The 24340-nt window shown below is 30.3% G+C and overlaps 2 protein-coding genes across 6 annotated transcripts in view; both read left to right on the top strand.

Moving 5' to 3' along the window:
• Window positions 1-101, top strand: part of LOC136970220 (dynein axonemal heavy chain 3-like) — a 53104-nt gene extending 53003 nt beyond the window's left edge. Inside the window, exon 30 of the mRNA XM_067264648.1 lies at window positions 2-101. Within this exon, the coding sequence (XP_067120749.1) occupies window positions 2-101 (100 nt within the window). The remainder of the gene's footprint in view (window position 1) is intronic.
• On the top strand, window positions 29-24340 carry LOC136970104 (dynein axonemal heavy chain 3-like). Of its 5 annotated transcripts, none has more exons than XR_010879940.1 (34): window positions 29-117; window positions 2342-2437; window positions 3335-3462; window positions 3534-3658; window positions 6688-6873; window positions 9906-10073; window positions 10801-10934; window positions 11014-11140; window positions 13243-13401; window positions 13481-13648; window positions 13718-13932; window positions 14373-14580; window positions 14652-14912; window positions 14985-15186; window positions 15264-15460; window positions 15688-15792; window positions 17642-17827; window positions 17965-18045; window positions 18120-18281; window positions 18354-18514; window positions 18638-18798; window positions 18865-19016; window positions 19079-19282; window positions 21256-21372; window positions 21442-21532; window positions 21599-21894; window positions 21962-22125; window positions 22184-22328; window positions 22397-22767; window positions 22837-22925; window positions 22988-23091; window positions 23155-23244; window positions 23307-23581; window positions 24098-24340. XR_010879940.1 is itself a non-coding variant. In XM_067264484.1 (34 exons), exons 1-34 carry the CDS (start codon window positions 113-115, stop codon window positions 23505-23507), a joined length of 5196 nt encoding a protein of 1731 aa, XP_067120585.1. In that variant the 5' UTR covers window positions 29-112; the 3' UTR covers window positions 23508-23602. The 5 variants fall into 5 exon arrangements, 3 of the variants coding, with proteins under 3 accessions (XP_067120585.1, XP_067120584.1, XP_067120586.1); XM_067264484.1 differs by lacking the exon at window positions 24098-24340 and having other exon boundaries at window positions 21599-21687; window positions 21751-21894; window positions 23307-23602; XM_067264483.1 differs by lacking the exon at window positions 24098-24340 and having other exon boundaries at window positions 23307-23602.

Consider the following 24340-nt stretch of genomic DNA (forward strand, 5'->3'; position numbering starts at 1 on the left):
GAAATGCATTTTTTGACTTCATAAAGATTCAACATATTTTGAATTTGGTAAAAATTTTGATACGGTTTTTAAACGACTTTCATCAGCAAATAAGAAATTAGAAAATAAACATATGAGGTAATTTTCTCTTTATATAGTCAATTTATAATTTAAAAACATATTTTAGATAAGTTTAAAAGAGTTTAACAAATTTTTAAATATATGATAATTTATATGGCATTTATAATTGATACTAAAATGCCAGTGTTGATGGCCAGATGGCCAAGGACCCAGTCAGCTCTAAAGGACTGAGATCAAATCTCAGTATACAACACCCAGGAATGTATCATGGACAGTCTGTCCTGGATATGTCCTGGCTGCCCCATTGTGGACATCAATCAACTTTTTGCTCATGCCCAATATATTTGTTTGTAATGGTTCTGCAATCCAAATGTTTATAATATGAAATTTTTAAAAACTCTTGTAAACTGGAACTGCTGTATATTATATAACGAAATAAAATTATGCATTATTGGTAATAACATCTAAGTGTGAAATGTGGCATCAAGTACATTTTTATTTAGAGCCATTCAGGCCAATTTCGATTTGTAACAAATAACTTACTTTAATTTTAGTTTTTATTATTGAAATTTAACAATTAAAAATGTAAGACTAAGGATTCTAAATAAAACAGACTGTTTCAAAATTATTCAGGAGTCTATTTTACATTGAAAAATATTATAAATTTATTTTTATAAACTTAAATACATTTTAAAAAGGGGTTCATTTTTGTATTTTAAGAAGATTTTGTCAATTTCATTTTGTATATACACAAAAAAAATTTCTTTAAAAATTATTTCTTGATCCATTAATTAATCCATTATTTATTTTTTTATAATTTATTGTTATGTATGATGATAACTTAAAAGTTTGATTAAACAAGGAAACATTTTCCAAACTGTTGCAACTTATATGGTTTTATGACTATGACCTTACATAAAAAGTTTGAAAATTTCGACGATGCCTGAATAATGATTGAAGTATTCCAATATATGTCTCACCAATTTCTACATACTAGCCACTTCCATACTGATGATAGGTCTTCACATCTTTAACATTAATAACATCTTTTCTCAGATTTCCTCATAAATTTTTCTGCTATTGTTTTTATCTCTCTTTACTCTTAACGTTACAGTTAATATTGCTTTATATAACATTATAATTCATTCATATCGTTTTTAAATTGTCATCATTAATATACAAAGTAATACTTTTTACTCAAAATAATTTCATAGAGTTGAGAATTTTTTCATTTTTTTCCAAAGTGTTATGTATATATATACTTTTCTTTATCAAATAGATGACTGTGTTAGGAGGTTATCTTATTCCAGTGAGAGATCTCAATTTGAATTGAACACTTGAGATTTATTTTTGTAGTTCAGGTTTTAGAGCTTCATTCTTCATCATTAAGCCATGTTGATCAACTTTATATCAGATCTTTATGTAATAAATTTTAGATCTCTAAGAAATAATTGTTATTAAAATAAAAAAAAACTACATATGATTGATAACCATAAATAATGTATCTTTGCATTCCCTGATATTCAGTTTACATTCTAGGTAGGGAAATTCAGATGTCCAAACAATCATAAATCTCAATTTTAATTAGGTTATAACTAGGACAGTATAGAGTTGAAGCATTAGATGCAAATCGTGCAACTGCCCATCAGATGACTGATGACTGAATGGCAGACAGTTGAAATGGTAAAGATATCAATCTTGTTACAGAGCCCTCTGCAACAAATTTTTTATGCCCTCTGGCACCGCCAGAGGGCATGCAAGACAGACAGTCCTGACTAATGTATAAGGGTGGAGATCACCCAGTCCAGGACGGACTCTGAATAAAGTAGTCAGAGTAAGTGTCTGTATTCCTGTTTCGTGGAGGGTTCCAAGTGTGTCATGAAGGGTGTATAAACACCAAGTAAACCACTTAAAACAAATCTGAGGAACTTGGGTTTGAGCCTATTAGATCCCAGAAATCCTCATGAGTAGAATTGTTCTTGATATGTTGATCTCTGTTCCTTATCCCTAATATGGACCAGAATGAATTCATGATTGGTGTGAAAAAAGATTTTTTTAAAAACTTTTTTACCCAGTAAAGTGCTTACTGATCAGAAAGAGTTTTAAAAAAAAGTAGGTTCCAAAATATTTGATTATTTTGTGAATACTTTTCAAATAGACAAAATCTTAAACAGCAAATCCTTTGCTAAAGTAAAAAATACAAAATAAATACAATAAAATAATCCTTTGTATTACATAAATACTTGTCTAATAACATTTTATTATTTTGTATTTTTTCTAGCAATTTATTATTTGGAGATTATATCAGCAAAGAAAATAAACAAATGATGTATGATGAGGTTATAAATGATGATTCTGTTATTTCTCTATTAGAAAAGTAAGTATTAATCATTCATAAAATTTTTTAAATAATTATAATAAAAGAACAGTTTATTAAATTATGATTATAATGTTTGTCCATTGTGACAATTAACCTGCCAATTTTTTATGCTTTATCCATTAATTTAGCATCAAAAATAAATATAAAGAAAATTTTTTCATATTTTTATTTTGACTTTCTATAATTAGCTACTAAAATTTTATATTATGAATATGAAATTACATAGAGCATTTATTACTTCAGCATTATAAATTTAAGCATTTAAATTTTTTTAATTATAAATAATAAAATTTTCATTAAACTTTAGCTTGGAAAGATTTTCACATATCCAATATCCAACACAGCTTCTCTTATGCTTCAACTAACCATTTATTATAAATGACATAAAACTTTTGATACTTTTATTTTTAACTCTCTGCCATGTGGACACTAACAGGGCCTTCATTCCATTCCTTTCATGAGTTCGGTTGGGTCCACAATGGGGATGGCCAAGTGACAAGGAACAAGGACTGACATATCCTGGAGGAATAGCCCATGAAAAATTCCTGGATTGCTAAAAAAAAATTCCTAAAAAATTCCTACTGCTCTGGGAATCCAGCATGAAATCTGGGCAGTTGAAATTTTCAACTACCCAGATTTCATGCTGGATTCCCAGAGCAGTAGGCCGATGCCTTAACCACCTCAGCCATTGAGAACTTAGAATAGAAATAGAAATTAGAATAGAATAGAAATAGAATGCTCATATAGGAAATATCTCATATAGTTCATATTTGTTTTTGATACTACATTATCTTGAAATTCAGTTTTTATATCTGTTTCAAATCACTATTTATCAGAATATGAAATTTTCTATTATTTACTCAATATAATTTAACCATTTATTTTTTATTCAAGATACATAGACAAATACAATAAAGAAAGCAAGACTCGTATGGATCTAGTAATATTTAAATTTATCGTAGAACATTTTTCCAGAATAAGCAGAATTTTGAAAATGACTAAAGGTCATATGCTCTTGATTGGTAAAGTATATTAGAGTAAAATTATTTATTTTAGTAAATTTATCTCACTATTTAATTTAAGTTCTTTTAAGGTGTCAGAGGAAGTGGACGACATAGTGTTGTGAGATTGTCGTCTTTTGTCAAAAATTATAATCTTCATGAAATCAAAATGACATCTAATTATTCTAAACTGAAATGGAAAAATGACTTGAAAAAGGTATTTATTAAAGAATTACTTTAGTATTTCTATAACACTATACAGGCAGCCTTTAGTTCAGCCAGTAGATTCATTTCTTGGCAGTATCACATTAAGTCAAAATTCCATAGGGCATGTAGTAATGACTTTCTACAGAACCATGTTATACCAAAAAAGGGACATGTAGTACAAAAAAACTGTCAAGTGCTGTTCGAGTGCTCGACTTTCCCAGCACTCGAACAGGAGGTTAAGGAGATCATTAAGAAGTCCAATAATTTTCATTTATACTAGGATATAAAATTTAAGTAATAATGAAAGCTTAAGGGGAATAATTTTGTTGAATTGTGAGAAATTTCTTTATTTAAAAAAATATTTATGGTTAAAAAAACATTAAGACACATTAGAGCAGAGTTAAAATTAAGTGTAGTGCCAACTTTTATGAGATTTTATTTAAAAATAATGTTTATATTATTAACTATTATAAAAAGAGAAAAGGCTTGATTTTAAGGTAGAGATGAATTTCTAAAATTTTCATTGTCTTATCCCACTTGAGATATGACACGACCTTTTTCTATCTCCTCACCCTTTGACTTTTAACCACTGAAATTTAATAGTATCATTGTTCCATATACAGAAATAACCTTGCCAAGTTTCAAAATTTTTAGTTTATTCAGTCCTGAGATACAATGCAAAATAGACACAAAGACAATTTATTTTGTAAGGATTTTTTTTACACTTATGGACTTCTTGATTATCAAAATGTCAAGAAATGCAGAAAACTGGGAGGTGAAATGTGGAATGTTGTATTCTATAAAAGTCAGGAAGTTAATTGTCCATAATTGATTGCATTAAAAAAATGTGTTAACTGTAAATTACATGTATATATTTTCAACTATGATTAAACTAATATGAAGTTTGCAATGTCATAACGTTGTAAATGGCATTTTTTTCTCTAGTTATGTTTTATTGAAGAAATGAATTCTAAATTGAACGTTTTCTGCTGCAAAAAAATATTGTGACAATAATGGCACTGTAAGTGGCTGTATTTTGAAGTTGTATTTATGTGCATGCCTTGTTTTAAGTGCCAAAATTCACCTGACTTGCACTTTGGATCTTAAAACATTATGGCTTATTTTGTTATTCCAGAGAATTTGTAATCTAGTGAATTTTTTTACCATTTTATTGTACAGTTGAAATGAATTCTTTTGAGACTTAAACAAATTCATGTATGTTTTTGGCATTTACAACAGTTTGGTATTGCATGCTTTATTATATAGTTTTTGATAATTTTTCAAATATCAGAATATTATATATAGTGGATGATAAAAATTTCCATGCAAATCAAATACAAATTGTTGTACATATTATTAAATGTACACAGCAATTTTATATTAAAGCCATCTAAGTTAAATTGATGATAAGTGTGAGTGTAATTTAAAGGCTCTAAAATTATGAATATTAAAATTAGCCATAGGCTCTAAATGATGTTTATACATAATTCCAAACTGTGTTCAAACTAACTATGAAGAATCAGATAAAAAGAAGAGATATTTATTATATATCATTAATATTATAATTGATTTCAGAAAAACATCACACTTGTTAATAAAGCTAATTAAGCTCCTTTTTCCTGAGAAGAAGAATCTTAAAAAGTTAATAATTCAGTTAACATTATAACGTTTGCAATTTCCACTATTTATTTCCTGCCTCACAGAACAAATTTTACTGTTTATAAAGAAAATTCATTGACAATAATTATAAATGATTACAAACGTATGGTGTCTGTATCTTTCCTCATGATATAATGAAATGACATTAAATGAAGACTTAAAATGCCGAACATATGAAATCTGAACAAATATTTTATTTAATTTGTATTTTTATAAATATGAAAGTTTCAAAAACATTTTTTATGTGACAATGTGCGAAGCGCTTCCTATGCTTCGGCACCATCGGACTGACGGGTCGATGCCGCATTTGCAATGACTAGTTCATCAGGATTGACATCATTGTGTCTTTTAGGTAGACACAAACCTAGATGGCCACTTATTTTGTCTTTTTTGCACAAGTGATCATGTTGTAGGCACGACTCAAAAGATGGCATGGGTGGAGGAAGTGCACCATACACAAATCTAACACTGACAAATTTCCTTTTATTTACTATAACTACCAAAATGTATATGAGCAAGGCTAAAATCTTGTATTTAAAGCTTTGTCCTCAATGTTAACTAACTTGAGAGTTCGAAGTTAAAGAGAGAGAGTTTACATATAAGGTGCATAGATATCTGGTAAGGGATCTGCGGTGAATGAAGGCTTGATGGAGTTCACTTTTTCAATTAGAGGGAGTTCACTTTTTCAATTAGAGGGAGTTCACTTGGATGGAGTTCACTTTTATGGAGTTCATGAAGGATCACTAAGGATGGAAGAAGGTCACTAAGGTATCGGATCATTGAGGCAACTCTGACTAAGGTGAACTTTTGATGGTGGTGGATTCTTGGACGAATAAACTGTTCTCTTTTTGCCAGTGGACGAACTCCTGGTAAGACTGACAAACTTCTCTCTTGAATGAACTGTTATTGTCGTCAGTCATTGCCTTTTTTGGGGGGTTTTCCCTCTTTTCTCCCTTGCCCTTCTTTGGCAATGTTGCAACACCTATGTCCAATAACAATTTTTCATTGCCAAGTTCCCAGAGACACATTTAATGTATCATCTTGAAAGGGAAGTGACTCCACAGAGGAATAAAATCTTATCCTTTACAATTTTAATAATCGTGGGAAAAATTTTAAAAGTTTTAATTTCAAAATTTAAATTTTCACCCAAAAAAATCTCTTTTTGTCAAGCATGGACTCTCACATTTATAATTAAAGAAAGATTCTTTTATGGAAACTTCATTTGAATAAGGGAAACACATGAACAAAAGAAAAACGTTTAAATTTAAATAACAATAACCATATAAAAAACAGTTGTTTTATTTGAAAAATTCACTTGATTTCAAAATTTCGAACAAAATCTCTATTAAAAAAATTGAATATCATTTGCAATATTTTCAGGTAATTTATAAAGCAGGAGCAGATGATTTGCCAAGCACCCTACTTTTCAACTGTGATAATTTACAAAACAAAATGATTCTTGAAGACATAAATATGCTGCTGGCTACTGGTGACATCCCAAATCTGTTCGGTTCAGATGAAAAGGCAGAAATTATAGAAAAGATACAGTCAGCTGTTAGAGATATGGTAAGTTTAGATTAGATATAAAATAATGAAATAATTATATAGCATATAATAGCAGGTTTTCAATCTAGAACACAGGATTGACAGATTTTCAAAATTGTTTATCAGGAACTGATAAAATGAAGAAATTTATTACATAGAGATTTTTTAATTATCAAAGTAAATCAAACAAACTAAGCTAACTTAGTAACAAAGATAAATTTCTTAAATAAATAATTCAATATACATATTAATAAGAACAGACAAAGAATGCTTAAATGCTCTTATGAGTGTATAAGTAGAGTTTAACTTTGATTTATAAGCACTTAATGTAACAGAATTCAATAAAACAAGCAGTTTTCTGTAATGTGTCTTTCCCATTTATGAGACAAAATATTGGATAAAATAAATATTTTATCAAATATTTACAAGAACAAAATATTCTAATCACAAATGCAACAAAACTGAAAATCCTAAATGTCACGATTGTAAGTTCCAGTTTCCATTTTGTTTTGTTTCATTCATGTCTTTGCTAGAGATAGCTACTCATTCTAATGCAGTTTTACAGTTTAGTAAACTTTATCTTTACATTACAAATATTTCAATCAGTGATTACAATTTCGTTAATTAAAAAAAATTTTAATTTTACTTTATTTTGCTTGTTTTCCGACTATTTATTGTCTTATCAAACTTTAGTTTCTTACTGTTAAGTAAAGAAATTTTTTATATTTTACAAGTTTGCTTCTTCTACATTGTATTCACTTTCAATTCATATTACTGTACTTCCATTTATATGAGTGAATAATTTAATCAACACTCATTTTTTAAATTTTATTTCGTTTAGAATCATTGGTTGATAGGTAAATAGATTTTTCGGTTAATGTTACCTATGGTTCCAAAATGGCAGCTCATCTCTGATTCCAGCAAATAGAAGAAAGTAAACAATGGGGACACACGTTCTAACCTAACCTAACCTATTCTAATAATTTTGTTGGTAATGATTATGGTAATTTATTAGAATAGGTTAGAACTTGTGTCCCCACTGTTTCCTTTCTTCTGCTTGCTGGAATCAGAGACGAGCCGCCATTTTAGAACCATAGGTAACATTAACTGATTTTTTATAGCACTTTAATCATATTTGCAGAACATGGGTAGAATGAGCAACTTATGTTAAATTTCAGCAGTAAGAACAAATGGAAAAGCTTGTTCTTGTTTACAAGATTTTGATTTATTAGAAGTTTTTAGGAATAAAGTACACTCATAAATGGAGGATATGCCTATATAATTATATGCTTTGGTGCTTTTACTACTGACACTTTCTTAAGCCATAATCCTAAAAGTGCAAAATTAATTATAAAAATATTTTAAACATAAAATATAATAATCAAAAATTACTTTTAAATTTTAAACTTAGAACAATGTTTATTGAACATTTTTACATCATAGATTACAATATAAAGTCTGTAGAAATTATATCCAGTTTCCTAGTAGTATGAAGTAATCATCATAAAAGTCTATTATTAAAACATTTTTATTGAACTTTTAACAAGTTTAAAATATAAATATCCGTTTATCATAAAATATATGTTTTTAATCAAAGTTTGTTTATGATTTCATTAAACAATTTGCTTTAGATTGTAATTTTTATGGACTGCAATTGAGAAATGCAACATAACATCTAGAAATTGACAATGGTTAAATGTGATTAATAAAATCAATGTAATTATTATTATTATAGTTCAGCTAACATTTAGACTAAACTATTTAGACTATTTTTCTGATTTTATATTACCAAGACTTGAGCGTTTCATGTTGATTGGTCATCTTATTTTTTGGGCTGCAGTTTTTAAATTTCAGATTTATTCCATCATTCAGCTGTCTGTTTGTCTGCCCTTCTTAATCTTGAGAACAGAGTTAGATAAATGAAAATTGAGATCAGATTTGGAAAGCTGCAGGCTCCAATTAACTATATACAAACTTACGGTCTGTACTGGAAGTCACATGAGTTTTTAAAATTAAATTATGATTAAAAATGCAGGCTAGAATTGCGACAATGGCACAATAACTAAATGATTTTTAGATAAAATTTACCATCTTCCAGAGATTCTGTAATGTTAAATTAAGCACAGATTCATATACATGTATCTGTTTTTTTTTGGTTAGTTTATTTATTCATTTGAATGCTTGATTCATCCGTTTACTGAAGCTACAGAATTTAAAAAAGAAAAGAATAGTGATATGAATCAAACACTCATATGATTTAATAAATCAATACGGAAACATGAATAGAGTACATATATTTTTAGAAATTTAATGACTAATTTATAATCAATTTACTTCAAAATTTTCATGCCTTTTATGAATCATTTCAAGAATTGATATCAAACAAGCTTCAATTGAGAAGACAAGAAAAAATGATTTTTGGAAAAGTTTAATAAAAAAAAATTTAGTCAGAAATTCAAGAGTAATTTGAATTGTGACATTAAGTTATTTATTTAAACTTATCAACGATTTTTTTTTCCTGCAAGTTGCTGAAAATGAATCATCATAGATTTGTAAATGATCAACTTTGAAATAAACGTATAATTAAAAGCAAGTTTTATGTTAATTTATTCAATGAAAAATTTATTAATAATTGTCATTTGTACTGAGATAATTCTATTTTATATTCTGACTAGAACTTTTCAATCATTACAGATGCATAAACACTGCATTATTAAATCTTATAGCTATATACGTAACATTAATACTTGTTCTGTGACATTAAATTATTGTCATAATGTTATTTTCTGACATATTCTAAAAGTATATACATAACTTTGTATATGAGTTTCAAAGTGGTTGTCTTTACTTAAAGAAATTTTATTATTGGATTATTTAAAATTGTTTATGCTAATAGAATTTTTATGTTATGAGATATGATAGTATATACTGATATGTGATTATTAAAAACCTTGTATATGCTATAAATTTTGAATTATCATAATATATGAATTTATTTTTGCATTTTTTGCTATTCTGAGATAAATATATGAGTTTTGTATTGTAAATTTTAGGGACTTAAAATCAGTTCAACTGCATCGTCTCTGCATAAGGTTTTTACGGAGCGGATACATCAAAATTTACACATAATTATGCCTATGAGTGTAACTACAAAGTTGTTTCGCACATATCTCAGAATGTTTCCCTCTCTTGTGAATTGTTGCACAATGGATTGGTTTCAGGTAAAAATATTTAACTTTTATACAGTGATCACAAAGTTCTATGCATGTTATCCGTATGAAGGATTGATTTCTCCAAGCAAACGAAGTTGTTTGTTGTCTCTGTATTTTGAAAAATTGGCTCAGAAAAATAAAATTTAAAAGAAATTTTATTTACAATATTTTTAATACAAAACAACACTTTTTTAAAAGTTAGACTTTTTAGATTTTTAGTTGTAATTTACTTTTGTATGCAATTATTTTTGAAAATGTCACCCTTGAACATATGCCATTCTAAGCTTACTTTACTGGTGGCTAGAGTAGGCCCTGTCCATATATTCCCTTCTATTCGCCACACATTTTAAATTTTCCCCATGCTCTTCTATATATCATCTTCCATACCAATGGTTGGAAGCCATTAAAACAATTCCTGGAAAATTTTTATATATTCAACTATTTTAAAGCAAAGTTGGGAAATGTTCTCTTTCTCCAAAGCAAATTGCCAAAAGTTGTTAAGCCTGTATTTTGAGGCCACACCATATTGGATCCATGTCCAATTCATTATTCATTGAACTTTATATTCTAAAATTGAGAGACAGAAAATAATCTCATGCATAGGGACTTTGTAGACACCCTACAAATGAAATTTAAATCTTTTTGTTTAAAACAATAGAAAATTCTTTATGAACATTCAAAATATATTAATATAAGTTTTAATATTTATTTTAATATTTCATATCTCCATTTAAAGACATGGCCAGAAGATGCTTTTGAAACAATAACTGATAAACTGTTACAAGATGTCAAAATAGAAACAGAAACATATTCTTCCTGCATGCAACTTTGCAAATATTTTCATCAAGATTATTACAAGATTATTGAGCAGTAAGTGTTTTCATAAAAATTATTATTATGTATTATTCTAAATTAATGACTAATATTATGTAATTTAATCTTATTTCAGATATCAGGTTCACACTGGCAAAAATATTTACACTAGTTCCTCAAAGTATGTAGAATTAATTCTAACATTTAAACAATTGCTTGGTAAAAAAAGAGAAGAATTGTCGGCATTTCGTAATCGTTATATAGTGAGTATTTTAATTTGTAATTAGTTTTCCTATGATTTCTTATTTAAATTTATTAAAAAGTTCAAATATATATAGATTTTAATTATAAATATTCCATATTTTGTAATTATCTAGTAGATATCCAGAATCTATATAATTTTTTCTAACTTTTCTCATAAAATTATTAAAAATCATTGCTTATACTAGTGGTTCTTAACCTTTTTGAAATGGAACACTTTTTAATAAAGAAAAATTTGAAAACAGTAAAATCACTAACTAGTAAGATCATAAAATAACAACAGAAATATGTGTGAACATACTTTTCTATTAAAAATTATAGATTACAGAATACATCAATTAAAAAATTATATTTGTAAAAATTATAACTAAAATAACTATTTTATAAAAATTGAACTTGTTTAAATCGATTATAATGCAATATGTGAGCTTGTCCACTTTTGCAGATTTCTTCAATATGAAGTCTAATGTGTGATATAACTACTCTCATTTCTTCATCTATATTAGTAAGTCTTTCTCAGTTTTGAGTTTTTATATTGGTGAATGTGAGATCCCAGCTCACACAAATATTATGTTGAAAATAATGACAAAATTTTTAGTACCCTTGTGAAAAGAGATTGAACAAAAATCCAAAATTTCTCAACAGTTATTTTAGAAATTGTTTTTTTCATGAACCGCCTGTTAACAAGGTAACCAATTGTTGTTCTTGTATCAAAAACATACAACTCGATGTATTAACTATGCTAAATTGGTTTCATATCCAGTCATAATTTTCTGTATTTAAGGAAAGAAAGTAACTTGCAGTCTTTTCTTTGAATAGTGTTAAATGTTCTGTTATAACAGAAATAATTCTTTTGACATTATTATAAGAGAAAGAAAAATATCTATTCTATCTTTTTCTGATATGCGATTTTTCCAGAGATACTTTTTCTGAAATGCTGACATTTGTCAGTGGATGTCAAAATATTTATATTTTTCCTCAGATATTTGTATTAATGCTATTCAAGTAATTAGAAATATTGGCTAAATATGCCATTTTATATGCCATGTAAAAGCATTTATATCTTAATTTTGGAAAAATATCAACAATTCATTCTTAAGTTCTAAAAATGGACATAGCATTTTACCCCTGAATAACCATCTTACTTCAGTGTGAAAAAGCAAAGATTCACACTAAGCTTCTAAAAATATTCAATGTTTTAAAAAGATGTTTTCAATAATCTTGATTTGAGTTGTAATTTAAAATACTTACAACTTGGTCTAGTGCAGGTTTTAACATTGCGGATGATATTTTTGAAACTACAGATACTCCATACAGGATTTAATCTTGGGGAGTCAAGTTAAACAGATGAAAACTTTTTAATGAGAATTCAATAAAATTCCCATCTTATGTGACTGCTAATTCATAAGTAGTATAAAAATATAACACAAGACATAATATAAATAGAAAAAAGGAAATATTAGTTAGGAAAAGATTTTTGGAAAACTTTTTAGTATTTCTTTCCTTTTTTCTTTGGAGGGTACCAGGGTCCTTGGCCCCACCAGTGCTCTATGCAAAAAATGTTGCTTATATATATTTGAATTTCTTGTCTTTCCATGCATTACCAAAGATTGCTTTAAAGATTGGGCTTAAAAGGTACTGCATAAATTAAAATCAAGATTCCAACAAATTAAGTAGATCTAGACCAACAACAAAACTGAACAGATTCCAAGTACCATTGATCATACGAATGTAGAAATTGAAAACATGGGCATGAAAAAAGAGCATACAGTTTGTCTCTGTTATAATGAATTAAGAATTTTAAAGATTGAATAAGTGCTTTAATAATATTGCGGCACTTCTAAAAATAAACAATATCGTACTTGCCGCTTTTATTCACAAAACAGAATTTCGTTTTTTTCAGTCAATTTGTAAAACATAACTAAGTTTTGGGCCACCTCTTATTGAACAGAATTGCAAGTAATAACGTTCAGTCATTCTAGAACGGCTTTAATACATCTTCATTAATTGACTTTACCTGTATATTTCTATTTGAAAAATTAATTTGTTTTTAAATTTGTTCATTTTAAAAACATTTACACATAATTAATCTTATTATATTTAGACAGGTTTGGAAAAGTTAAATTTTGCAGCTTCTCAGATTTCTGTTATGCAAAATGAATTGACTAATCTACAGCCTCAATTAATTGAAACTTCTGGAGAAACCGAGAAATTAATGGTTAAAATTGAGCAGGATACAGTCGAAGTAGAAGCAAAAAAAGAGGTTTTTAAATGTTTTTATCTAGTTAATAATGAAACATTTTATGATAAATTGAAAGAAATTAATATGCAAGGCTTTTTAGGTTGTTGCTGCAGATGAAGCATTAGCAAACAAGGCAGCTGCTGCTGCTCAGGCAATTAAGGATGACTGTGTTAAGGATTTATCAGAAGCAGTTCCCGCTATGGAAAGTGCAGTCGCGGCTTTAAATACTTTAAAACCACAAGATATCAGAGTTATCAAGTCTATGAAGGTTATTTTCATACTCATTTTCACAAAATATATAAAATTAAGATTTTGGGTTAATTTTATAAATTTACAGAATCCTCCATTAAAAATTAAAATGGTGATGGAAGCAATTTGCATTATGAAACAAGTCAAACCTGTTCGAAGGATGGATCATTCTGGAAGAATGATTGACGACTACTGGTCTGCAGCTCAAAAGATGTTATTAGGAGACATGAAGTTTATAGAACATTTACAATATTATAACAAAGAAGACATACCAGATCATATAATGAAAGAAATTAGAGAAAGGTGAAGGTTTCTCTAATTTCTTTTATATATTATTTTGTAATTTTTACATACACTACAAAATGGCATACTTGAAATAAATTAGAGAATTCTTTAAACTAAATTATAGTTATAAATGGACCACTGAAACTATATGATCAACTAGAATTTCAGTGTGACTATGGATCACATTGAATGGTATGGTCATCTGGAACTACAGCATGATTGTGGTTTACAAATGGACCACTGAAACTAAGATAAAAGTTAAGTATGGCCCACTGGTAGTGTAATGTGACAATTATTTCAAAATATGTTATTGAAACTATAGTCACACAAGAAAGTATAGTTAACTAAAACTATATGGTCATAGTTGCAAAACAAACTACTGGAACTGTAATTCAGTTTTTCAAACGATTTGTAAACAGTTTATTATAATTTAAAATTAATTTTGTTTTTGCTTATAGATTTATTCAGAATCCGGAATTTGACCCAGATGTTATCAAAAACGTGTCACTCGCCTGTGAAGGTCTTTGTCGTTGGGTGAAAGCCATAGATATCTATGACAGAGTAGCCAAAGTGGTGGCACCAAAGAAAGCAAAGTTGGCCCAAGCCGAAAAGGAGCTAGTGCACCAAATGAAAAAATTAGAAGAGAAAAAGAAAGAATTACAAAATGTAAATTTTATTAAATATGTTTAAATATTAGTCATAAGGACAATAGGTGATATTTCTATCCAATTTGAAAGATAACAGATAAATTACAAGGTCTAAATGATGAATTTGCCGCCATGACCAAGAAGAAGAAAGAACTCGAAGACAATATAGAAATATGTTCAAGAAAATTAGAAAGAGCCGAACGCCTGTTGGGAGGTCTGGGGGGAGAAAAGGTGCACTGGGAAGAAATTGCCAAGGAGTTGTTAACTCGTTACAATAACATTGTAGTGGACATACTTTTATCCGCTGCACTGGTTGTTTATCTTGGAAATTTTAAAGAGGAGTTCAGGAAGGTATGGATTAGCAATGACTTTCATATTTATCTTTTATAAATTTGTTTTATGGATGATACTCATACTTTCCAGGAATATATTGTAAAGTGGCACAGAGCATGCACAGAGCGTTCCATACCCTGTTCGGAACATTTTTCCATTGTTGAAACGCTCGGTGATCTCACACAAATTCAATATTGGCAATCGTTGGGTCTACCTGTGGATGACTTTATCACAGAAAACTGTTTAATTGCCAATCATTCACGTAAATGCTCTCTGATAATTGATCCTCATGGTATGATATTTTGCACTACTTCATACGATAAGCTGTTGAAAGGTATCTATGAAATTAGATTTACTGATTTTTTTTAGGAATAGCTAAGAAATGGATTGAATCTTTTGAAGAAAATTTGATAATATTGAAAATAACCGATGTCAAATTGATGAACAAGATTAAGGAAGCATTAAAACAAGGAAATCCCATCTTGTTAGAGAATGTAGACGAAAATATTGATACAATCCTCGATCCAATTCTGTTGAAACAAACGTTTAAGTCATCAGAAAATGAGGTAAAAATTTATTTAATTTGACAAGAAACTTGAAAATTTAAAAAATAGATTTAACTTTGGAAAATATTTCTAAGTTTAAATTAAAATTAATTATTCTGAATTTCTCTATTAATATCTTCTGTAGTACAATGCTTTTAATATATATCTCTGAATGTTAGAAAAACAGATACATTAATTATTTAGTTATTTGTATGAAATATTAATGAGTAACTCCCTGTTATTCTTAGTTCATACAACTGAATGAAGATATCATAGAATATTCTCCAAATTTTAAGATGTACATGGTAACAAAATTATACGATCCTCATTATTCAGCCAGCGTACAAGACAAGGTAAATTAGATACTAGTTTTAACACTGTTAATATGTAAGAAATTCAAAAACTAGGATTTTTTTTATTTAAACAAATTACAATACGGAATGTGGAAAAGTTGCATTCACTCTCAGGTTCAGACATATCTGCTCTACTTTCTTTACGGTCTCAGTTTTCCAGGAATTTAATTTGTTGTAGCAGTAGATCAATGATTCATCGATCTACTGCTACAACAAATTACTGCTCTGGAGTCTAGACAATAGAAGAATGCGTCCAAGAGATGTAACGAATATATGATTTCTTCTTGGATCTCTTTATCTGACTAGAAACTGGGGCACATTTTCCATTAGGTCCACTAAAGCCGAACCTAGGGGTGAAAAAGTTCAAAATAATATAATAATAATAAAATAATGAAAAAATAATTTTTTATAGAAACTATTCATAAAGGAATTAATGCAAATTAAAAGCTTAAGTAGGATAAAATCTTCGGGTGCATGCCGGGTGATAGTAGTACTGTGTGTTGATTTTGAAAACAGAAAAGTCAGAAGTTTATGACTGTGTAAAAAATTCATTTCATATTACATTGATTTGATTTTTTTTCAATGGTAATGTCTCTTTATAGGAGGTTTTCATTGAAAATCTTGTTGCTTTTATAACTTCACTCACTTGTCAGTTAGAAGAAGTGACATACACCTTATGGCAGTGGTCCCCAACCTTTTTATCGCTGCGGACCAGTCAACGTTTGATAATTTTACCGCGGCCCACTGAGGGGGGACGTTGATTGTTTATATTTTAGATTGTTTTGATTTAATAATTTTAATTTAATTGTATTTAAACATGCCTTCAAAATAAAATACAGTTACACCAAAAAATGAATATAAAGTAATTTAACATTTTAACTCACAGTTTTAGGTGATGTCTTTCAGTTACCTGTTAACCTCTCGTCTATTGATAGTCACACAAACCTGAGAGAAATACACCACAATAAATAAAATGGAAATAATTTAATGTTCCTTGGGTGGCCCGGTACCATTTGATCCACGGACTGGGGGTTGGGGACCACTGCCTTATGGCACATCAGTTGAGTTCTATTCATATATGAATAGATTTTGTATGAAGAAAAGTAGTAGTACTAAAGGCAGCTTTTGTCTCTTGTTCTGGTGCCTGCTATGGCTAGAATGCAACGCCAGCGATACCCAGAAATCATCTGTCACAAAAAGTTCAGTACTTTGTAAATTATTATTTGTGATGCGAGGTTGGACTAACAACTTCACCACTTGCATTGTAATTTTAGTTCGATTAAAACCTGTATAACAAAAACTGTTTTATTGTATTGTATCAGTATTCTTGACAATGAATTTGTTATTTAAGATTTTGAGATTTAAATGTTTGTAAAAATACAACTACAATTATAAAATAGAATCATTCAGCGTATAAGTAGCACTATTAATTCTGGAACACCTGTATATTGTAGGCCTAGAGATGCCATATTTCTAAATGCACTACTATGTAGAAGTGTAAATCTCAAAGATGCTTTTTACGTTGAGGAACTGGTGGGAGTTTTGTTAATGCACCTACGACAGTCGAGTATATAAAACCACTTACAACTGGTAATTAGTTGTAGGTTCGCAACTGGCTTGTCATGTGGAAGTTTGGGGGTTTCCAATCCAACTCAATTCTACAAATGCACAAAAACGTTCGGTCAGACATTGCTCATGACACTGATTCAATATTACCAAAAAGAATAAATTGATTATGTATGTAAATCTATTTCCAAGTGTAATTTGTTTACATTTAAAACAAAAAAGGGTAAATTTACTTTCTGACTTTCCTCTTACATTTGTATACAATAAAGACTCCTATTTTCAGGTTACAATTTTAAATTTCACTCCGACCAAATTTGGGATGGAGATCCGATTGTTAAGCATAGTATCTGCAAAAGAGAGATCGGAGCTGGAAAAAGAGAGGAACAATCTGATAGCTAAAAGTGCCGAAAACAAGAAGAAACTGAAAGAACTGGAAGATCGAATTTTAGAAATTTTGTCGTCGTCTCAGGTATTAAATCATTAGGCTAATTGATATCTGTTTCTGCCATTTTACTACCAAAATCTGAATTATGAAAATGCAAAGTTTGTTTCAGCGTCTTCACAAAATAATTAGTAATAATTAAATATATTTTCCATTTTTAATAGGGTAACATATTAGAAGACGAAACAGCAATTAGAATCTTGTCCTCGTCCAAAACATTATCTGAAGATATTATTGGCCGACAAGTAAGAAAAATACTGGCTCATAAAATTTCGGTACAGTATTTTCAAATACTAATGACTTAATAATTTTCTTCCAGAAAACAATGGCCGCGGCACAACAGGAAATTGATAATGCGTGCAAGTGTTATTTACCCATTGCTTCTTGTTCCACTGTCATATTTTTTTGCATAATGTCTCTTGCTTCCATTAACTCCATGTATAGATTCTCGTTGGATTGGTTCTTGCAATTCTACATTCGAGTTAGTTTTTTTAATAGATGCTAACTAAAGATTATATCATAAAATTCACATTAGTTTTGCTTCTTTCTTTAGTCAATTGAAGAGAGTGATAAGACAGAAGATCTAGAACAGAGAATTGATAACATAAATTGCTGTTTTCTGGAAATTATTTATCAAAATGTATGTTCTTCCTTGTTTGAACAGGATAAGCTATTGTTTTTGTTTCTACTTGCTACAAAACTTTTTAAAAGCAGGTTTGCTATGTTTATAACTTGTCGTTTTCTTGGAAAATCTTATTTTTAATGATACCACAAACATAAATATTCATTTTTTCAGTTAGTTTTAAGTACATTAATGGCTGTAAACGTTTCTTTCAGGGGTGCACTTGATGAAGATTCATGGAATTTGCTGTTGATAAATAATGGCTCTCCTTTGCCTTTGATAGATATGAAAAGTAGGCCTTCCTGGTTACCAAAACACTCCTGGTTGCAATTTCGACATTTATCCACTTTATCAGTTTTCCAGAGTCTGTTGGATGGTAAGTTAATAATGTCATATGCATTGTTAATAGTTTAACTGATCTGAATTCGTATAAATTTCTTAGATTTAAATCAACATTCCAACGAATGGAAGGATATATATCAGTCGAGTGATTCAAAAATCTATTTGCCTAGCAAATGGACATCTCTGACTGGTATAAACAAATTGCTTTTATTAAAATGTCTAGGTCCGGACAGGCTCCTTTCTGGCATTAAGGTATGACTTCCATTGTAACCGTTCTTCAATACTAAATTGTACATAGTATTTATGTTGTATAGGATTTTGTGACGGAAATGCTGGGAGAAAAGTTTGTTTATGCTCCTTCCTCCAGTTTAGAAGATATTTATGCAAACACAACTCCAAATGAACCCGTGTTGGTGATTCTTTCCAAGAATAGCAATATCGAAAATTCCATTATTGCCTTAAACGAACGTAGTACTTATAGACACAAATTGGATTTTATATCACTAGGGAAAAATCAAGTAAGAACTATTATCGGTTATAAATATTTCACAAATGTTACATAGATTTAATGTAGTCTTCATATTTCTAACTCAATAATGACAGTCAAAACTAGTAAGGCAAAGACAGGAGCTCGACGAGACTATTCATGTCTTGCAGGTTTTCTGATATTGACAGGATATAGGCTAATCTTACTGCTTTTCTATTGTTTGTACTAGGGTTAGCACCTGGCCAATGGGCTGGGCACATGAAGTTTTCTGGGTTTTCCTCACTTAGTAACACTTGTAAGCTCGCCGACTTTTAGGAGCAATAGTTAATTGCATGTCAGGAAGACCTAGGGGCAAATCATATGTGGATGGAGGCAGCAGGAGACAAAGATGACAAGTGTCTTACACAAAAATCGTTTATTTTGTCATAAAGGTAACTTACACTACGAACAAAAACAGTCTGCTTTCGAGCCGGTGTTAATTTCGACAATCGTCGTCTTGTGGCAAGTTGTCCTTCGATCAAGGGTGGTGCTGCAGCCTCGGGGCAGGCGTAGATGGTGGGATGATCTTTTGGGTCACAAGATCTCAAGGCCAGAGGAGTCGGCTGAGATGTGTTGGCACTTCAGAACAGTTCGGAGGGGATGCCAAAATCTTGAGGAGAACCGACTCTTGACCTTGAGACTAGGGAATTTTATAGGATTTTCCCCCGCATCTTACCCTTTAGATTGGTCCTGTTTGCCCTCTCCCTTACCCCAATTGGTCATTCTTTTGTCTCTAGGCGAAACCCGAGACCGATCTGGGTCGGGAAAGGTCCAAGAGGTGTTGACGGAGCTTTTGAATTCTGTGCTCATTTTTTTTCCAAATTGTGTATTTTAATTTTAGTATTAGAAGGATATATTTTTTTAAATCTGTTGCTTATAGTGTGATTTTTCATGTGTATTTTATCAACTAATTTCTAAAGTTTTGTTCGTTAATTGAGGTCAACTCCAGCAAACGTATTTGATCAGGATTTCCCAACGGGATCGATATTGACTCCATAGGGGTCAATGAAAGTTTGAGGAGGTTTCTAAAACTTTGCGAATAAATAACTTTTTTATGTTATTTCAAAATATTAAAAATTTTGCAGTTTTTGCTCTCAAATAAATGTAGGAAGATGTCTTTTAAAAATTATGTAGGCGATTGTTGCATATATAATTATATAATATAATACTGCATAATATATAGTATATAGTATTGAAGGAAATTGATGGAAAAAATTTCTTAAAAGGGGTTGAAAAAGGTTAGGAACTCCTGTTTTAGACCATTTCTTGAAAAGTTAGTTGAGCTTTCAAGCCTACTGCTCATATACATCATACAAACAGTAAGATTATATCCTGTCAAATGTATACAACTTCCCATTCTTTATGTTGTCCATTGACAAAATGATGGACAAAATATTTTGACGATGCACAGATAATAGAGAATTCGGTGTATATTGTGTTACATAGTTTAGGTTCAAACACATCCTGTGCCACTTTATTACTATTATTTTTTACATTGGACTTGTGACATGGATCTAGGAACAATGCGGAGACTATCTGTATTTGATTATATTTTCACTATGTAGTCTGAATTCCAAGCAGAAGTTGATCCAAATTTATACGTTTTGATTTACATCACCTGACCGAATCCACAATGGTTATGATAAAAAGACAGTATCCATAGGGTGAAAAGAAAAAATTTAAAAAGATATATAACCATCGTAGCATTTAATTGCCACAATGATCAGAAATGCTTATGACATCATTCTTGGTCCATAAGAGCTTATGGTTCCTCCAAATGCTTTTCTAGTTTACAAATGTCAAAACATGTAATCATTGTGGCAATTAATAACTTCTGTTATTATATTCTAGTAAAAAATTTACATCTTGGTCAGTTTTTATAATGGCAACATGGGTCTTTTACTGCTTGAAATTTATTTTTGTTTCAGAAATGTTTTTAATGATCAAATAATAAATCCATTTTAGGAACTTCAAGTGGAGAAAATGTTAGAAGAAGCAACAAAATCTGGCAATTGGTTGATTCTTCAAAACTGTCACCTGGTTCCTCACTGGATGCCCATTTTGGAAAATATATGTGAAGAAGTAATCAATTGTTTCTTTCATAACTGAAGGTGGTGATGTTTCTTAAATCACTTTTACTCTCTCATATAGATAAGAACCTCAAAAACCATTCATAAAAGTTTTCGCTTGTGGCTGACCAGTTATCCATTTACAGAATTTCCTGTCTCTATTCTCATAAATGGTAAATTTGAAATACTTAAACAATTTTTAACAAGAGGTTGTGTTAATAAATTTATATATTTTTAAGCTACCAAAGTGGCCAATTACATCCCAAATAATCTGAGAGACAATCTACTCGCTTCCTATTCCGATATTATTTTACAAAGCGATTGCAAGGTGAGGAATTTTCATGGAAAATTCAACCATATTGAAATTAAACCTTTCTTTATTATGTTACAGCATGAAGACTGGCACAGAATGGAATTTACTTTGAGATTCTTTGACACAATTTTGCATGAAAGAAGAAGATATATTCCACTGGGATGGAGAATTCCCTATGAATTTACTCGGAATGATCTGCAAATGAGTTTGCAGCAAACACAAGTATGCAATTTGTGCTTAATCGTAGGAAATCTCATATACATATAAATGAATACATCTTTCTTTTCAGATTCATCTAATTGAACGCAATGATTATCTGTGGAAGACTCTAAGTTATGTTATAACTGATTGTAGCTATGGTGGACTCGTGATTGACAAAACAGATCGTCATCTGCTTTCTAACATCTTTTCTTCATGTTGCAATCGAGAAGTTATAGATGCTAATATTTACAGGTGAGCCAGATTTATGCATTTTATCCAAACAACAGAGGTTATAACAATATAAAAACAGTTTTCCTACAGAAAAATGCTATACTTTTCCTCCCACGTTCAACATCCTGGAACATATAAAGACTTTCCCACCTGAAACAGCACCAGAAGTATTAGGTTTACATTGCAATGCGACTATAATACGAGGAAGACGAGAAATCGAGGGAGTAAGCCAATTCATCTTTATCATATTTTTACATTCAATTATCTTATACCATGTTTCCACATTTTATAGCTATTTAAGAATATTTGCTTCATACAAGCCAAAGTGGTGAACGAGGATGGCTTCTCTGAAATGATCATTTCTACATTAGTAGAAGACATCTTGGAGAAATTACCATCGCAATTAAATGTTTTTTCCTCAAATGCTTCTCCACATCATCCAGCATTATTCCGAGAGATTTTTCAATACAATAACTTGATTGGTGTAATGAAGTGTACTTTAAGAGAAGTACAAGAAGTCTTGATTGGTCGAGCATCCTCATCCGAAGATATAGAAGATGCAATGGAATGTCTACAACATGGAAAAATTGCAAAATTGTGGTTGCGCCTAGCTTATCCTACTACCAAATCTCTCGGGAGTTTTGTGAGAGATTTGTGTCTTAGGTGAAGCATAAAGCACATAAATCATGTACAGAGGTATATTACGATGATAAATTCACACTTACATTACAGGTTAGATTTCTTCAAAAGATGGTGGGAAGAGAACAGTCTTGTTGACTATTGGCTATCTGCATTTTACTTTCCTAGTGCCTTTCTAACAGGTAAAGCGAATTTATTACGGTTACATTATTTTAATTACGAATTGATTAAAGTATTGTTTCAGATTGTTTGCGAACTTATGGTAAAATCATGGCCGTATCAATTAAAGACTTGAGATTCATGTTTGCATCAAGGACTGAAATATCAGCGAAAGAAGTGCCCATTAGGGTAAAGAAATTGCTACATTTTTCATTCTTCTGTAACCATACTTACAAATATAAATTCTTTCAGGGATTATGTATTGTAGGAGCTCATTGGGATGCGGATAGAAAACTATTGGTAGAGCTTCCACCTAGAACTCTTTGCCATTCATTACCGAGTGTATCCTTTAAGAGCCTTTTCTTTTTCTGTTATTTATATTGTCTTTCTTGACCATCACATAGATCATATTTCGGATTGAGACCAATATCCCAGAGACAGATGATCATTATAGGTGTCCTGTATATGCTACCGGTACTCGAGACGAGATTTCCAATTACATTTCAGACGTCACCTTGTCTTGCGATGGTAGAAAAGATCATTGGGTGTATCGGGGAGTGGCATTGTTATGCCAAGCAGATGAATTTCTAGATGAGGAAGGGTAACACATTTGTCAGAAATGGTGTAACTTCTGATTTTAACTTTTAAAGAAATCGATGCACAGATTGAAAAAACTTTGGTTCCAGATAAAACTGCCTGATTTGTCAATACGAAGCAACAAACAAAAATTAGACAATTTACTCGTAAAACTCTGGAAAGGAGAAGAATAAAGCCTAAATTCGCATTACCCACGATAAATTATGGATGCAATAAGAGTATTGATTCAATGATTATGTTATTTGCGGGCACTCTTATATTTTTTGAACGTAGCCTAGATATAGCCATAAGTCGTTTGTCCAAAAAATATTGACACCATCTTAATATGTTTTGAGTTAGGTGACGGCAGTGGCATAGCTAGGGGGTGCTGTAGGTGCGGTCTGCACCGGGCCCTTGGAAAGCAATAGGCCCATGGGGGCCCCAAAATCAAAAGAAAAAAGACCCGAAAAATTTTTTTGGGGGCCCACAAATCTGGCTCCGCACCAGACCCAGAGAACCGTAGCTACACCACTGGGTGGCGGCACGATGCCAGACTTTTAGTGTGGCTTCTTTCACCAAAAGGAAGATGTTGTATTTCTAGCGCATTTGGAGAACAAAGGTACAGTTTTTGTTAAAAGATAGTTTAGCAACTTCCGCTTCAAGTTAGCCTTTACAGCGCAGTACAGAATGGAATCACCGAAGACAAAATTCAAGATGGCTGCCACAAACGGCAAAGCTACTTATTTGTAAAATTTTCTAAACTGGAAAATGTGTATGTCACTGGCTATCTGCGATATTATCATTTTTGTAACATTAGCTAAATTTTACGCCATTTTCAATAAAAATTTGACTTTTACAAAAA

This window comes from Centruroides vittatus, unplaced genomic scaffold (genome assembly GCF_030686945.1).
Source record: "Centruroides vittatus isolate TY-2023 unplaced genomic scaffold, ASM3068694v2 contig_19, whole genome shotgun sequence".
Classification (NCBI taxonomy): domain Eukaryota; kingdom Metazoa; phylum Arthropoda; class Arachnida; order Scorpiones; family Buthidae; genus Centruroides; species Centruroides vittatus.

Excerpts from the sequence above, each read along its gene's own strand:
- LOC136970104 (XM_067264483.1), top strand. Across the intron at positions 15,461-15,687 it reads TTAAGTCATCAGAAAATGAG|TTCATACAACTGAATGAAGA; the intron begins GTAAAAATTTAT and ends TGTTATTCTTAG. Across the intron at positions 21,895-21,961 it reads TGAGTTTGCAGCAAACACAA|ATTCATCTAATTGAACGCAA; the intron begins GTATGCAATTTG and ends CTTTCTTTTCAG.